The sequence below is a fragment of the Xyrauchen texanus genome, chromosome 2 (assembly GCF_025860055.1).
Source record: "Xyrauchen texanus isolate HMW12.3.18 chromosome 2, RBS_HiC_50CHRs, whole genome shotgun sequence".
NCBI classification, from domain to species: Eukaryota; Metazoa; Chordata; class Actinopteri; order Cypriniformes; family Catostomidae; genus Xyrauchen; species Xyrauchen texanus.
This window is the reverse complement of record NC_068277.1, coordinates 24,828,423-24,844,183: the sequence shown is the minus strand read 5'-3', so window position 1 is coordinate 24,844,183 and position 15,761 is coordinate 24,828,423. Positions and strand designations below refer to the sequence as shown.

Genomic DNA, 15,761 nt, shown 5'->3' with positions numbered 1-15,761 from the left:
TTGTTGTGATTTTTGTATAAAAATGTATGAAATTTAGTTTTAATGTAAGTAAAAGAGAGCATGCCAACTATCGATAGCCAATCAAATGAGTGAGCTGAATCAATAGGAGGATTGTATAATTTGCAGGCAAAATAATCTTGTTAAGCTTGTATGGATGACGACTGTCAGATGACCTTTGCTGCTAAAAGGCGGATTTCAGTAGTCATCCGAACCATTTTGTTTGGAACTTTTAATTCTTTAAAAGACAAAGAGAACACTTGTTTAAAGATTAAGAAATGTATACGCCCTTAAGAAATATTTAAAACAAGACTAAAGATCGCAAGAGAGTCGCAAGAAATGGTGACGCTGACAGATCGAGAGGGAGGAGCAGGTCGAGTGAGAGCTGCCTGCGGTGGTGGCAGGTCTCCATGGCAGGAAAGATTTTACCCCCCTCTCCAAAATGTTGTAGCATTCGTTGCCAGTTCACAGTGAGGTTGGTGCACAACGAGAGACCCTCACAGGCTTGATTTACAGGGAATGCTGGAGTACTGTCCGAACTAATATTTCATCGCATTTAGAGGAAAGGACTAACAAAACATTTGTTGACGCTCCTGAGACATTCTGGGTGAGTAGACCTTCCGTATGAATAATAATAGTGAACAAATCGATTAACAATTGCGTTAAGATTGATCTTAAAGTAAGCTACCTTTTCTCTGAACTTGCTCATACATGTTACATACAATCTTCTTATTTTGAGGACGCCTGGGTTTAAATTTTGGAATAGAGCAGTCCGACCCCGAACACATACGTCACTGCTACTATTATTTATCTTTTACGGAAACCACACTCTTAGAACAGATGTGTTAAAAACAACACATAATGTGTTAAATTTTAACACATGTGCTGAATCAGCTCAGGGACAACACATATTGTGTAAAATTTGACACAACTTATGTGTCCCTTTCTTTAACACATCTTTTGTGTCAACTAGGTCAACACAAAGATGTGTTATTTTTACACAAAGATGTGTTTACTTGTGTTTGGATGGATTAATGTGGAATTAAAAATGTATGATTAAAACATTTTGTGTAGACAATTTACACATGTGCAATCAAGAAAGAAACATGTACATTTGTTCATGTAAATTTATTACAGATTAGATTTGTTTCACATAAAAAAAAACTGATTAAATCCGTTTCTGTTATCCGTAATACATTAGACTTAAACCAATCATCTATTTGAATTACTGAGTTCATATGTGAAGACAATTTTGGTTTTAGGGACTCATCAATATAACAAAATAGTTAACTTTATAACTCTGTAAGTGAATACTTTGGATTGTTAAAATGTCCACAACCATAAAACAGTGCACTTTTATCTTAATTTTTACCAACACATTTACCATGTCTATTCTGATATAACGTCGAAACAGAATACATGGCATTGAAAACATAAAAACAGGTAATGGGCAACATTCGTCATCTTAGTGTTTTCAACATTTAACAATTGGAAAGTTGCGTCACAAGTGCAAAACACATTTACATGAACTAACATTCAAGCTATACAATTTTGTACCTTGGGATCAAATACAGCTCACTGGTGTCAAGGCTTGTCATAATATCTAAAGGCCGGAAATCTGAAGTTTCAGCCAGTGTAATCAGTTCATATTCTTTTGTTCTTTGGACTGCATAGGCATAAAAATGGTCATCAAAGTACTTGACGCTTAGGATCCTCACAAACAAAAGAATCGACTCATTTATTGCCTGTGGCAAGATATGAATGACTTCACCAAACAAACGTTCATCTCTATGGTCTGTTCCCAGTGGCAGTATAGAACCAGTTCTATAAGCCTGCCCACATACATCAACACTGTGAGACACAAATATGGTACTGGTCAAAGAAAGGTCAGTTTCAAGAGTTAAGTTTGACATGTACTTTTGTCATACGGGCTACACCCTAAAGCCCTTTTCTGTTGCCATAGTCATCCCAAGGAATCGAATAGATTATTGGGTCTATTAGTGAAGGTAAGCTTGTATAGAAGCTGACAAATTTGTAAAGAAGTGGTTTGGCCTCATGAGAAAAGCTTTTGGAACAAGGGTGGAAAATCTAAGAAAAGGTTTGTTGATTGAGGTTTCAGATTTTCCACTCAATTCTTTAACATGCAGCTCTCAACTTTTAGATAAAACAAAGTACTACCAACTGATGACTTTCTCTCCAGTTTGGTTTCAATAAAGGATTGTCTCTCTCTCACACAGTAAGCTTAAAAAACTTGACTGAAAGTATAGTGCAAACTTTAGCCTATGGAATTAAATCTTCCATCTGTATAATAATACAACACAAATAATAATAAATAATAAAAAAAAAACTTGTGAAAGGCAGCTTTATTTCATGAATTAGGTGTGCCATATGGTAAAACAATTATGTGACCACATTCTGTTTACATGTCCTGACATTTGTATTGTAAATGTAGCCCCATTGTGCTTGCTGAGTCTGTCTCTGAGCTTTCTTGCATAAGTATCATGATAAATAATAGAAATGCATACTAACAGTGACATGTTTCGCCTTGGTCAAATATTACAATTATGATTGGAGAAACTGGGGCAGATATGCAATCAATCGTGCCTGGCTGGTTTATGGAGTTTCTGCATCAATAGGCATGAAAGAGTTAGATAAATTGCTTTCTTTCTTTACTGATCTTCTCTTCTCATAATTGATGTTGGGATTTGTTAAAGAGAAAAATATAGCTCAAGAGCATTAAAAAGGAAAGACTCTTAAATTCATTTCATCAGGAGGATTATTGAAAAGCTAAATTAGTAACACACGCAGACACTTCTTGAGGAAAACATTTTCCCTAAACCTTCTTTATTAATTTTATTATAAATTCACAAGACTGCTTGAAAAGATTGTTAATCCATCCCTTGTTGATGCTGGGAAGGCAGAGGTATCTGGTGATGGGCCAGAGGTCTGCCACAGTTAAACGATTAGAGGGTTTAGGTCTATATATAGGCATGCTTCTGGAGAACTACCTCAATGCAATGTAGTTCAGTAGGGCAGCCTATAGAATGATCCATATAGAACCCAACATGTACATATAACACATAACCTACATGTGGTTAACAACAAAAATGTCTTGACATTTTACAATGACTTGTAATCAAGTCAAGCCTTACAGTTGCTTTTGACCTTTTCACGTTCTCCTCGGTAAAGGAAATACTACGAGACTACTTATGAGCTCTGAAATGCTTATTATGTTCTTTATATTAGATGCATTAAATAACAATATATTACTGCAGCAAATGCTTGCATATGCAGACTGTTTCAAGATATTACTTTAATATACCGTAACATTATTCTGGCTACAGCTTGTCATCTGAATTATTTTATTATAAGCTGCAGTCTAGTCTACTAAACAGTGTGCAGTGGGGTAGCGTGATGTTGGTAACAGTCAGCTCAGGCTTCAGCAAACCACTAGAGCATTTCACTGTATGAAATGTCACAGTCAAAACCATAGTCCCCCCACTCAAGCTATAGCAACTTTTCGCCTGCTCCCCCAACAAGTAACCCTAGGTTCGTATGTTAAACATCACTGCTGTATTCAACTCATTATGGAGGATTTCATTTCTTTTAAGGCTAAATATGAAAATAACATTAATCAAAATTTGGTCATCATTTACTCATTGCTTTATCATTATTTTGTTTGCTGTGGGACACATAAAGAGTTTTCAGAACTCAGATCAACAGAGTTGTGGCTCTAAAAACAAGAAAGGCACAATAAAAATGATCATAATATTAATCCATTCTTTTTATGCACTATATTCCTAGTCTTCTGAAGTCATATGATAGTTTTTTGAGGAACAGACCCAAATGATCATTGCCACCATTAGGCATAAGACTGGGTAACATTTTTTTATTTTCTGAAGCATCACAAACTCCATCTCAACTTGATATCGAGTTTTAAATCCCAAAATTGATCTTTTGCTATATGTGGCAACCCTCCACAATGAGAGAAAATCAAATTTGCATTATGTGACTAAAAATGCTTGATGATACATTTTCAGATTTCACTCACCACTGATTGTGTAGTTTTGTAATTTGTCATAAAAAAATCCTTGCATCCGAAATTGTGTCCTGTCAGAGTGTGTACTGTATTTGATGAAGATTGAACTTCTCAGCCAGTAAAACAGTACAATCTTTAGGTTGCAACTCAAGACATGACCAGACAGGCGAGTAGTGTGAATAGATTCTAAACATACAGTACGTCATTTGGGGAGGGGGGTTATTGTCTTGTGACCAGATTATATGACGTAAGAATAACAAACGCAAAAATAATCCACTCTGTTTTTTTAAACTAGCACTATTTAAGCACAAGAAACAATGGTCTTGGTATATAAACTGCCTGGCCAAAAAAAATTAAATAAAAATAAAAATAAATGCAGTTCATTATTGCAGTGATTAATATGTTTCAGCTGGCAACAATTATTTTAACCCTAACTGATGCAGTGTGTAGCTTTCCGTTTCTTAAACAACCATGTTGGAAGACGTATCCCGTGGTCGTGGAAGCAAGGTGCAAATTATTGGCCTGCATCAAGCAAAGAAAGCAACTAAGGAGATCACTGAAATCACTGGAATTGGGTTAAGAACTGTCCAACGCATTATTGAAACCTGGAAGGATAGTTGTGAACCATCAGCTTCGCGGAAGAAATGTGGTCAGAAAAAAATTAATGATTGTGATTTGAGATCACTAAAATGCTTGGTGAAGTCACATTCTAAAAAGACAACAGTAGAACTCACAGCTATGTTTAATAGTGAAAGTAAGAGCATTTCCACATGAGCAAATGTAACGAGAACTGATTGGTAGCCGTGTGGCCACAAGAAAGCCAATTGTTAGGGAGGCTAATTGGAAAAAACAACTTAAATTTGCCAAGGAGCAATGGAAAAAGGTCATGTGGTCTGATGAGTCCAGATTTACCCTATTCCAAAGTGATGGGCACATCAGTGTATGAAGAGAAGCGCATGAAGCGATGCACCCGTCATGCATAGTGCCCACTGTACAAGCCTCTGGAGGCAGTGCTATTGTCTGGGGTTGTTTTAATTGGTCAGATCTAGGCTCAGCAATGTTATGCGGCAATAATATGAAGCCAGCTGAATACCTGAATGTTCTAAATGATCAGGTTATCCCATTAATTAATTTTTTTCTTCTCTGATGGCACGGGCATATTCCAGAGCGACAATGCCAAGATTCATCGAGCTCAAATTGTGGAAGAGTGGTTCAGGGAGCATGAGGAATCATTCTTACACATGAATTGTCCACCACAGAGTCCTGACTTTAGCCCCATTGAAAGTCATTTGGATGTGCTGGAGAAGACTTTACGTAGTTTTTCAACTCTCCCGTCATCAATACAAGATCTTGGCCACGGCATGGAAATAAATGTTGTAACATAGCAGAAGGTTGTCGAAACAATGCCACGATTAATGCACTGTAAACCCTAAAGTTGTCGTTACTATAAAATTCAAGTTGTTTTAATTATTATTGAAAATGTCAAGTTTTGGACTCATAACTCAAATATTTAAGTTAATTGAACTTATTTTTCTTAAAAATCCACAGACTTAATGATAATAGTGATAATAACCACCGAGTACAAAACTGAGGCTATGGTTAGCATGTGGAGTGGTTGCAGAAGACTTTGATGTACAGTGAACTAGTGCATACTTACGAGTTGAATTTGTGCCTCAGTACACTGTGAAGAAGGTACATAAAGGAATGGATTAGTGTTTCTTACAGGATTCTATTTACTGGACCAGTATGTACTGATTATTTTAGTCAACACCCAAAAGTGTTCCCAATAATCTTTCTGTGCAGTGGAGAGGAATTTTAAACTAGTTACAAGTACCACAGTGACATAGTTATGTGAAAACCACACACTCTTAAAGAAAGAATGCGTTGGATTTATATGATAATGAGGAATGTGGGCAAATGTGATTCATAGCTTGGAGAACAACAGAAATCCATCAGCATATTTAGCTACATCACATTTTTTTCAGTTAATGATTGAAACTCAGCAATAACAAGTATTTTATAAATGTGATGGGCATGCCTAAGCTTTCAAATAGTTATCACCTGAGTTGCAACAACTAATTAATAAAATAAACATATCATAAAACAAAACAAAAATCAATAATGAAAATACAGCAATCGTCAGTGAATTTCATTATGAATTGTTGGTGTCAGGTGCTTTGACAGATTCCTTCTGCTGTTTAATTAGCTTCAGAGATGTTTATCCCCAGACCATTACTTACATTTGATATATTCTTATTTGTAAATATTACAATATTGCAAATATTACATAAACTCTTTTTTTTATTATTTATATTTATAAATAAGATAGCACACGCACATCTCTTAGATGTTTTGAGATCTTTTATCTGGAAAGCATCACATTCTAATGAATGGTGAAAAAGGAGTTATTTTGGTATTTTCTCACCCAAAACCAACAGGATTGCTTCAGAAGACATGGATTAAACCACTGGATTCTTATGGCTTTAATGCTGCCTTTATGTGTTTTTTGGAGCTTCAACTTTTTTATTCACCATTCACTTATATTATATAGATACAAGACTGAGATATTCTTCTAAAAATCTTCGTTTGAGTTGAGCAGAAGGAAGAAAGTCATACACATCTGGGATGACATGGGGGTGAGTAAATGATGAGAGAATTTTCATTTTTGGGTGAACAATGCCTTAAAACAACAGTACACGTTGAAGAGACTGCAAAGCCCTCACAGCGATTCCCGTCAAAAAATAAAGATTGACTGTACGTGAATAAGGTCTATAGCAATCTCATGGTAATGATAGAAGTTGTTGTTTGATTTTATGCACATTTACAATTAAATCCACCTCACTGTCTCTTACCGCTTGCGAGCATAAAGCCTACTTGACGTCACCTCGACACATAGCATCAAACTGGTCCCTAAACACCCGCCCACAGTGACACACACACACGCACACACACACACACAAACACTCTCTCTCTCTCTCTCTCTCTCTCTACACACACGCACACTCTCTCTCTCTCTACAAAAACAAAGCAGTCCATTTTCTCCGTCCAATCCAACCAATAGTATCCAGCTGCAGACCCGCAGCACCACCAGTTTCAGAACCCCAGCGCCAGAACCTGAAGTGAGGGGCGGAGCTTACGTTCGAAACCGAGTAGCGTCACCTAATGTTTTGGAGCGTAGTTTGCTTTTATTACAAACGAAACATCATACTTTATACGTATGTTATAATGATTATTTAAGGTACAGTACAATAAGCACTTTAAAACATTAATCTTGTGTAATATAATTGTATATAGTTATCCGTTTCATTGTATTATGAGAGTTTCTTCCTGATCATGATGGTGAAACAAAATGCTTGAAACTTATGGGCATTTTATATAAAATATACTTTATTTCACAAGAACATGTGCAGCATGCATTTTTCTTTATGTAAAATAAAACATGTCAAAAAACTAAAAAAGAGAGAAAATTCAGCATAATTTTAAAAGAAACAATACAAATATATACAACAAATGACCAATTCACCCCTAGGCCCGTTTTATCATGACAATCCTGTATAAATTAAACTTAAAATGTATCAAATGAGGAATTCACTCTCAGACCCATTTTGTCCTTACATTCTTGCTAAAATAACTCCATGTCATCCCTGAACACAAAATGAAATAGATAGGGCTCTCTGGAAGCTTCTGAATGTTCCAGGAGATTGTTGCGGGCCTTTTCCTTGTGGTCTTCATTCATTCGAAATGTCTCTACAAGAGATGAAAGCACCACACAATAACCTCAACGTAAAAAAAAACCTCAACTATAAGGTAACATTAACTCACAAACAATGCATATAACAGAGGAACGTGGAACAAACACTTTAACACCTTCACAAGATGTCTTCAAAACGTCACCGCAAGGCTCATTTACAACACGCAAAAATGTATCGAACCATCCGTAGATTTTTTTTTTTAATACAGTAAAGTATGACAACATATTCAAGCTTCATTAAGATGATAAAGTTAATGCACAAATTAAATATTTAGCAGATAAACGCTGAACTTAATATATGCGATAATTTTCCCAACATGATGTCAAAAACGTTAGACAACGTTACACAACTCACCATTCTCTCCGTCATGCTTGTCTCATTGTCAATAACTCCGCCCCTCACTTCAGGTTCTGGCGCTGGGGTTCTGAAACTGGTGGTTCTGCGGGTCTGCAGCTGGATTGCTGTGTTGTGGAAGCTGAAGGAAAGCGCATGCATGCCAAGCAAACGAGGAATTGAACGCATTTGACGACAATCCCGCAGTATTGTTGCACACGATATGCATTGATGGATCAGTTACATTACATCGTCGGGTGGTTTTGAAAGGCATCGGCCGAGGTGTCCGAGATGCACTGTGGCTATTACGAAGCGCTGATCTATAGTGATACCGGCCGTGTTTTATCATGGTTTGCAGAGGGTCATCTCGGTAAGTGTGTCCTGCTCAGAAAAGCAGCAAACAGCGGCGATTGACACCGGCCGCTCGGCGCAATCTGTGATTTATGAGAGCGGCTGCCTGTCTTTGTCCGACGGAATTCTGCTACACCCTTTTGAAAACAAAGTCCATGTTTTTACCTCTTTACCTTCTTAAACCAGGAGGTATCAGGGCTGCATACTTTTCCTCAGCAGATGTGTTCATGCAAACAAATTGGAGTTTTCACTGAAGCATAAATTGTATCAAAACCTGTTTGGCAGTGTAGGTTACACGTTACAGTTTATGTATACAGGCATGTGATTTAGTTACTTTTTCGTGTAGTTCTGCATTGAATATTACTAGGAATGCTTTTTACATGCACAGTGCCTGTTGTTTTGACAAAGAGCATCAACAAATGACAACAAATACAATAACATGTTCTAGTTGTCTTTTGTTTCCTGCTCATATCTAATATCTTCAGTTTTTTTCTGCCACTTGAATTTGTCTCACAATCTCACCTTTTGTTTTTATGCTCTTTTTTATTATTATTAACATTTCACTCTCCTGCTACATTGTACTATTTCACAAACAAGTCTAATAGTCCTTCTCTCCTTCTCCTAATCATAGGAGAATGCGGTGGCTGGGATGTTATCGGCTGGGGCCCATGTGGAAAGGACTCCTGATATTTGTTGTCATTGCTTTTGCAGGGCAGCTTCTGGAAGTCATCTTAAATAAGAGGTAAGAAAATGTTTCCATTCCTTGATTCTTTCCTTTACAAGTACACTGAAAGTTTGTGCTTCATGTGGTTACTAAATCTAAATAAGCTGTTCACTAATAATTCCTGAATCAACCCGACTACATTAGGTTAAACCAACAAAACAAATTTTATGGGTTAGATCATGTAGAAATAGCTCCTTAAAGTAGGCCTATCAATTGCAGGTTACCACTTTTTACAGTGTACCTGACTTCCTCATTCCCTCTCATTTTCTGATATATTCATGTACACCAATCTTTTAGAAGCATTGTATGGATCTATTTCCTGCTACAATGTTTTGAGAGTAGAAACATACTGTAAAAGTCATCCGTGGCAAAAATGTGTTTAAATGCTTTTCTGTGTGGGAAACACAGTTCTCATAAAGCCCATATGATGCCATATTATGTACAATATTACACTAAAACAAGGATGTTTTAACTTTTCTGATAACTCGTGTTTAAACTCTGCATATATTTAGCAATTCAGTATTCCATAAATGTTAGCTAATTATCTGAATCCAACAAATGTTCTCATCATTTACTCACTCATGCCATCCCAGATGTGTATGACTTACTTTCTTCTGCAGAACACAAACAAAGATTTGTAAGCTTTATGCTAATCTTTTATCAATTTTTTGTTTATTATCTACTTCCTCCATCACTTTCTTCTTTCAGTTTGCTCAATGATTTCTCTTGTGTACTCTTCATTATTAGCTACAACCTGACTGGCCTATCTATCTTTTTTAGTTTGTATTCCATTGAGTCAGGTGTTTACATGGTTTCTCTCTTAATTTATGGAGTGCTAGTCTTAGCCTTTTGGGGGCCTCAAGGAAAGTGTTGTGTGGGGCCACAGTCAGTGTGTTCGTAACCCCCAAAACGATTCCCCACCCTTTAAGCCTTTCTCGGAGAGCACTTTCAAAGTAAAACAACATACAGCGATATTAAGGAACATTGGTATTTATTACTTTTTATACTGACAATAAATCCTGGGATCAGGGGCCTTACTCAACTTGCATAGATTGTGTATAGGGAGGACCGACCCTTACTGCATGTCTTTTTCACATTTTACTTTCATTGATTCTTCATTTCACTCATCATTTTCCTTAGTGGATTCAGTGTTACTTGAGAGGATTAATTCTGCTTCTCATGATACATTTTCTGTCACTTGTTTCTTTTTCGACGTTAGCTGGATGCAGCCAGAGAGGCCTCGTTCCTTCTATGCTCATCCCTTTGAGAATTTCCAAGGGCCCTCACTGGGATCTTGTCAGCCCCACACCCACATCATGTTCTTGAAGACTCACAAGACAGCCAGCAGTACAATTCTCAATATTCTCTATCGCTTTGGAGAGGAGCGGGGCCTTAAATTTGCCCTGCCTGTTGGGTACCAATTCAGCTACCCACTTCCTTTTATCGCCCAGAGGGTGAAAGGTTACAGAGGTCATCACATAGCAGCATTTGACATCATTGGAAACCATATGCGGCTCAACAAACCAGAGGTATAGCACACAGTATAGCTAGCTTTTTCTTGGACAATTTAGTGGGAATCATGCTGATTTGATAACATTAATTGTAAAATTGTACTATTTTCATAGCATCTTAATTCTTTTGGACATGCTGAAGTTAGTTTGTCCAAAACATACTTTACACAAGTAAGTGAACGCAGACTCTTCTAGCTCTTTAAGCTTAATTTTGTTATATTGTTGTAATGTTAACACAATTGGTGCTACAGTATAGCGGACATTAGTGGGAACTTCCTCATCTATGGAGACTTTTCTCTTTCAAGCCTACTGTTATCATGGCAGAGCAACAGTTTGAAGATAATATTTTATAGCAAGTAAGGTAAATTTAATACATTTATAGCAACTTACCTGAATAACACATCCAGTTTAATGGATGCCTTTTACAGACTTTTGAAGGTAACTCTATCGCCCCCTTGAGTACTGATGTTTGTTACTGCTACAGTAATGCAAGAATGTATGGAGGCCCAAAGTGTACAGGGTGGGATTTTTTGTTTTCCTGTATTATGATATGGTTTAACTATAAATATCTCTAAAAAGTTTACTATAAAAATATGGTTACTATAGTAAAACCATGGATCTGTAAGATCCATCATCTGTAAGAATGCAAGTTAAGCATGCACAACTGGACCGTGTGCAGGCAATGCACTGGCCTAGCACTGAAAAGTGCATACGTATAACTGATTCTGGTCTTAATTTCACCAACTGTTGAACCAATATTTATAACTTTAATAAATCAGTGATCTGAACTTTTGAGCAGAAAAAGTGTATAAATCTTTTCTTCTATTATATTTATATTCTAATGATGAATTTAGTCACATGATTACTTAATACTTTTATTCTCTTTTTCAACTTTTTACAGGTTGAAAAGGTCATGCCAGCTGACACCTTCTATTTTTCTATCCTTCGAGATCCTGTGGCGTTAGCGGAATCCTCCTACGCCTATTACAAAAATGTTGTCCCTGCTTTCAGGCGTGCCAAGGGGCTGGGTGATTTTGCAGACAACCCCCGTAAGTACTATGATCCCAGACTCCGAAACAACCATTATGCCCGCAACTTGCTCTGGTTCGACTTTGGTCTGGATAACAATGCTAACTACAGCTTGCCCCTGGTCAAACGTGGTGTGGAATCAGTGCGTCGGAACTTCAAGCTAATCCTTCTGTCTGAGTATTTTGACCAGTCTATGGTGCTGCTCCGCCATGCTCTCTGCTGGCCACTAGATGCTGTGGTTTCTTTTAGCCTAAACGCCCGACAGCAAGTGCCCAGTGGAAGGTCAGGATGGGTGGGTAAGGCTGCACCTCCAGCCCCTTTGGCCTTAACAGACAGGCAAAGACTGAAATTACGGGAGTGGAACACCCTAGATTGGCACCTTTACCAAGCTTTCAACCTCACGTTCTGGCAGGAAGTAGAGCACTTTGGGCATAATCGAATGGAGGCAGAGGTGGCCTTGCTTAGGACGAGACGAGAGGTCCTTGCTCGCGTCTGCTTACGTGATGGTGGCCGACCTATAGAGGCCAGTCGCATCCGGGACAAGACCATCCGTCCCTTCCAGAGTGGATTAGTGAAGATCTTAGGTTATGAGCTGCAGCCTGGACTGGATAATGCAACATGGGAAGCTTGCCTATGCATGATCAGGCCTGAGATTCAGTACAAAGACTTACTGGATCTTCGTCAGTTCCCTCGATCCCAGAATCCCCCAGTAAGGAGGGAGACCTCAATATTTAGGACTGAAGACCAAGAGGGGATGAGGTTGGTCGAGAAAGACTGGGATGAGAGAGTGCTGCTTTGGAATCAATCATTAAAGCAGGTTGATTAAAAAGTAAGGCTTCGCTAGTGAGTTAGTAGCACCTTTTGTCTCAAGGTCAGGAGGAGTTCTGACCCATATTTGGCTCAGCAGGGCCACTGTGCTGCACTAATAGAGGTGAAGTGATATCCAAGACTTGCAACAGAACACTTTGCCATTGGCTGTTCCTCATTTTGCCCTTCTAAACTCTTATTTTATACAATACAAGGTTTCACGGGGAAGCAAGAGGTCTAGTGTTCATTGAAATGACTAGGTTGATAAATGGTGCAGACATGCATATGTTAACAATGGTTATAAGGTAGAAAATATGATGTGCTGCTATTCTTTCCATGATGAACCATGATGTATGGTACAAAAACAACTAAGTGGTTCTATGCAGTGTTTCAAATATACTGTTAAAAATGCACTTTCTCACTCAGTACCAACATACACAAACATATACATAGGTGTCTGCTTTGGAATCAAAATTAAATAACAAGCTTCACTGTCCAGCACACAACACTAAAGAAGAATCAAACAATACTGTTCATAGTGGCAAGGATTTGATTTAACAGCCATTTATATGGGTAAATGTTCAACAGGAATTAATAGTGTGTGGATTACACTAGAAAGAGGAATACACTACACTTTGCTTTTTATGCCGCACATTAAGATATTAGAACTGGGAACTGGTAAAAGCCATGAAAGCAGGCCTGCCATAGTCACACATGTGGTCTATGACACAAGATAAGCTGTAACAACTCTTCACATGGGTCTGTGAGAATGACATCTCCAGTTTAACACTGTGAAACAATGTTTACCATGCATGAAAGACAAAATGGACTTGTAGATTTGTATCTTAATTGGGCAATGCACTTCCTGTTATAGTATGTTTTCTAGAGACAAAATCTAAATAGATAGTGAATGTTCATTGGCATGGTAAATGCTGTCATGTCAGAGGCCTGTCATAGACACTTTAATGTGTCAACCAGGAAACTCCACCTCAAATTCCAAATCTTAAAAATGATTATTTTGCCTTAAAATTAGTACATTTGGGAAGCAATGCTTTAATATAGAATCTTGCTGTATTTATTATGCATTTGTATAAATTTTTCTGTGTACCTACGGCATTTATGCCATCAAGCTAAAATGTTTTTGTTATTGTGAGTGCTGAGAAAAATTTGTATAGAATTTGTATATGTGACTGGAATGCACTGTGCAAATAGCCCCATGTATGAACAACCAACTTGTCTTGTGTAAAAATTCCAGTGCAGAGGAATTGACATCTTACATTGCTTAATTTATTTTCTTTGTTCTAATTCAATCATTATTGAGACAAGAGAAGAAAAAACACGATATCTATGGTTATTGTTGTGTGATTGCTATGCATGGAAATGCATAGCAATCATTCATTTGTTTAGTTGACATACTGTTTAATATTTTGATATGCATAGTAATATGATTATATAATTGCCAGTTAATTAACCAGGAAATTCTCCATCTTAATTATTGACACAGCTTGTGTGTTTGGAACTCACGTGCAATTGTTATTGATTGAAATTGCTGGTGGAGTTGTTTCACCAAATATTTTTTTAAACCAAATTCCAATCTGATATAGTTTAGTTTTTTGTTTTTAAATTATAATAATAAAAAAATAATACTGAGAAATCAAATACATTGGGGCTACAAGAAAAAAGACTTTGTAAAAGTAAAATTCTAAAGTTTGCTGTCATTTCAAGTAAAGTGTTCAGTAAATATGGCTAGGGGTGATAGAAGCAAAATTTTATTATGAAAATATATTTAACTTTTTTTATTTATTTATTTTACTTTTATTCACATTATTGTGGAGAACACTCTTTAATCTGAATCAGTTTAAGATTGGTAATATTGTGCTGTATTAATGCATGTCTTACGAATCAGGTTCGGTGTCTTCATAACCCTTTAGTTGGATTACCTGTGGACCTGGTACTGCAATTTAAAGATAAACCAAAGAGGGACTGATGTTTCTGTGCTTGGAAAATCTTATGAAAAAGAAATTGGTTAGTAAATTAATCCTGCAGGCTCACAAAGGGGCAAACACAGATCAGCTAAATTGTACGTCTTTGCAGATTTTACATACAGTAGCTGACATTAAAAATAATCTAATTAGCTAGTTAATTAAAAAGTGTGCTTTCCAAATGAAAAAGATGCTGCACTGCTCTCACAACAGCATGAACAGTATATTAGTCAGTATGAGTTTAATTTGAACAAGACAAATAAACTAATTGAAAACATCTATTCTGCACTTTTGAGGCCATTTTATTAAGTGATTTACAACATGGTATTTCAGTTCAGTTTTCTCTTGACTGAGATTTCTTTTATTTTTTTACTTTGTAATCAGTTATATTTATTATTTATTTAACCATATTTATTGTGTCTTTTGTTTCTTAAATATATTGGGAAACCTGTGTAAATATTTGGAAGTATGGCAACTCTTATTAGGTAATAAAATACAACTTTTTCAGTAATTGTAGTGAATTGACATTTCTGTGTGATGAACATGTTAATGATGTTTATCATCTATAAGGTAACTTCTGAAGGATGCATATTTGAAACACAATGAAGGAGCTGAAACCACAAGTATACATACCTCCATGTGCATTTTCAGTCTGTGCCATTCTTTGTAGCTTACCATGAGCACAATTGGCACATGGAGCACTTAAAATCTAATAAATGGACCTTAGATATTTTTTTAAGGCAATTGTTTTACATGCTTTTTCTAAGTAAACATACTTATTTGGCTGAACTTAATTTTTAAAGTAAAGTTAACTAGTAACAAGTAAACTTTACTTATCTCTGACTGAAGCATAATTTGTTTTTATATGAATTGAGGACGTATTTTACAGCATTAGATCTATTATGATTGGAATATTGGTTTGCCATATGGCACATTAGATTCTCCTCAGTACTTTTTGACATTTCAAGTACTGTTTAATTAGGACAACTTAAATGTTTTTATTAATGACAACATAAGGGTTTAGAGAGTAAAGGTAAATTAATAAAACTAGTAAGAATAGTAAAAAATTAAGTTGAAGATGAGTCAACTATTTTTTAAAATTTGAGATATTTATTAGTATTTACAGTTTTTTTTTTTTTTTTGCATGTTATGATTCAAGATTTTGGGCTTGTGTGCAGACATTCAGTTTCAAATTTGGACAATTTGCTAATCCAAGCTCCCTTCAATAAAATACCT

The 15,761-nt window shown here is 36.5% G+C and overlaps 1 protein-coding gene across 2 annotated transcripts; it reads left to right on the top strand.

Moving 5' to 3' along the window:
* The first annotated feature begins 371 nt into the window (after positions 1-371).
* Positions 372-15,735, top strand: LOC127659633 (galactose-3-O-sulfotransferase 4-like). Of its 2 annotated transcripts, none has more exons than XM_052149548.1 (4): positions 372-604; positions 9,104-9,214; positions 10,416-10,725; positions 11,609-15,735. In XM_052149548.1, exons 2-4 carry the CDS (start codon positions 9,108-9,110, stop codon positions 12,560-12,562), a joined length of 1,371 nt encoding a protein of 456 aa, XP_052005508.1. In that variant the 5' UTR covers positions 372-604; positions 9,104-9,107; the 3' UTR covers positions 12,563-15,735. The 2 variants fall into 2 exon arrangements, with proteins under 2 accessions (XP_052005508.1, XP_052005499.1); XM_052149539.1 differs by lacking the exon at positions 372-604 and adding an exon at positions 8,147-8,491.
* Positions 15,736-15,761: the final 26 nt, after the last annotated feature.

Bases quoted from the DNA above. Each gene is read 5' to 3' on its own strand.
- LOC127659633 (XM_052149539.1), top strand. From the start codon at position 8,469: ATGGTTTGCAGAGGGTCATCTCG. The intron at 9,215-10,415 runs GTAAGAAAATGT...TTTCGACGTTAG, and splicing joins GAAGTCATCTTAAATAAGAG to CTGGATGCAGCCAGAGAGGC. The intron at 10,726-11,608 runs GTATAGCACACA...AACTTTTTACAG, and splicing joins TGCGGCTCAACAAACCAGAG to GTTGAAAAGGTCATGCCAGC.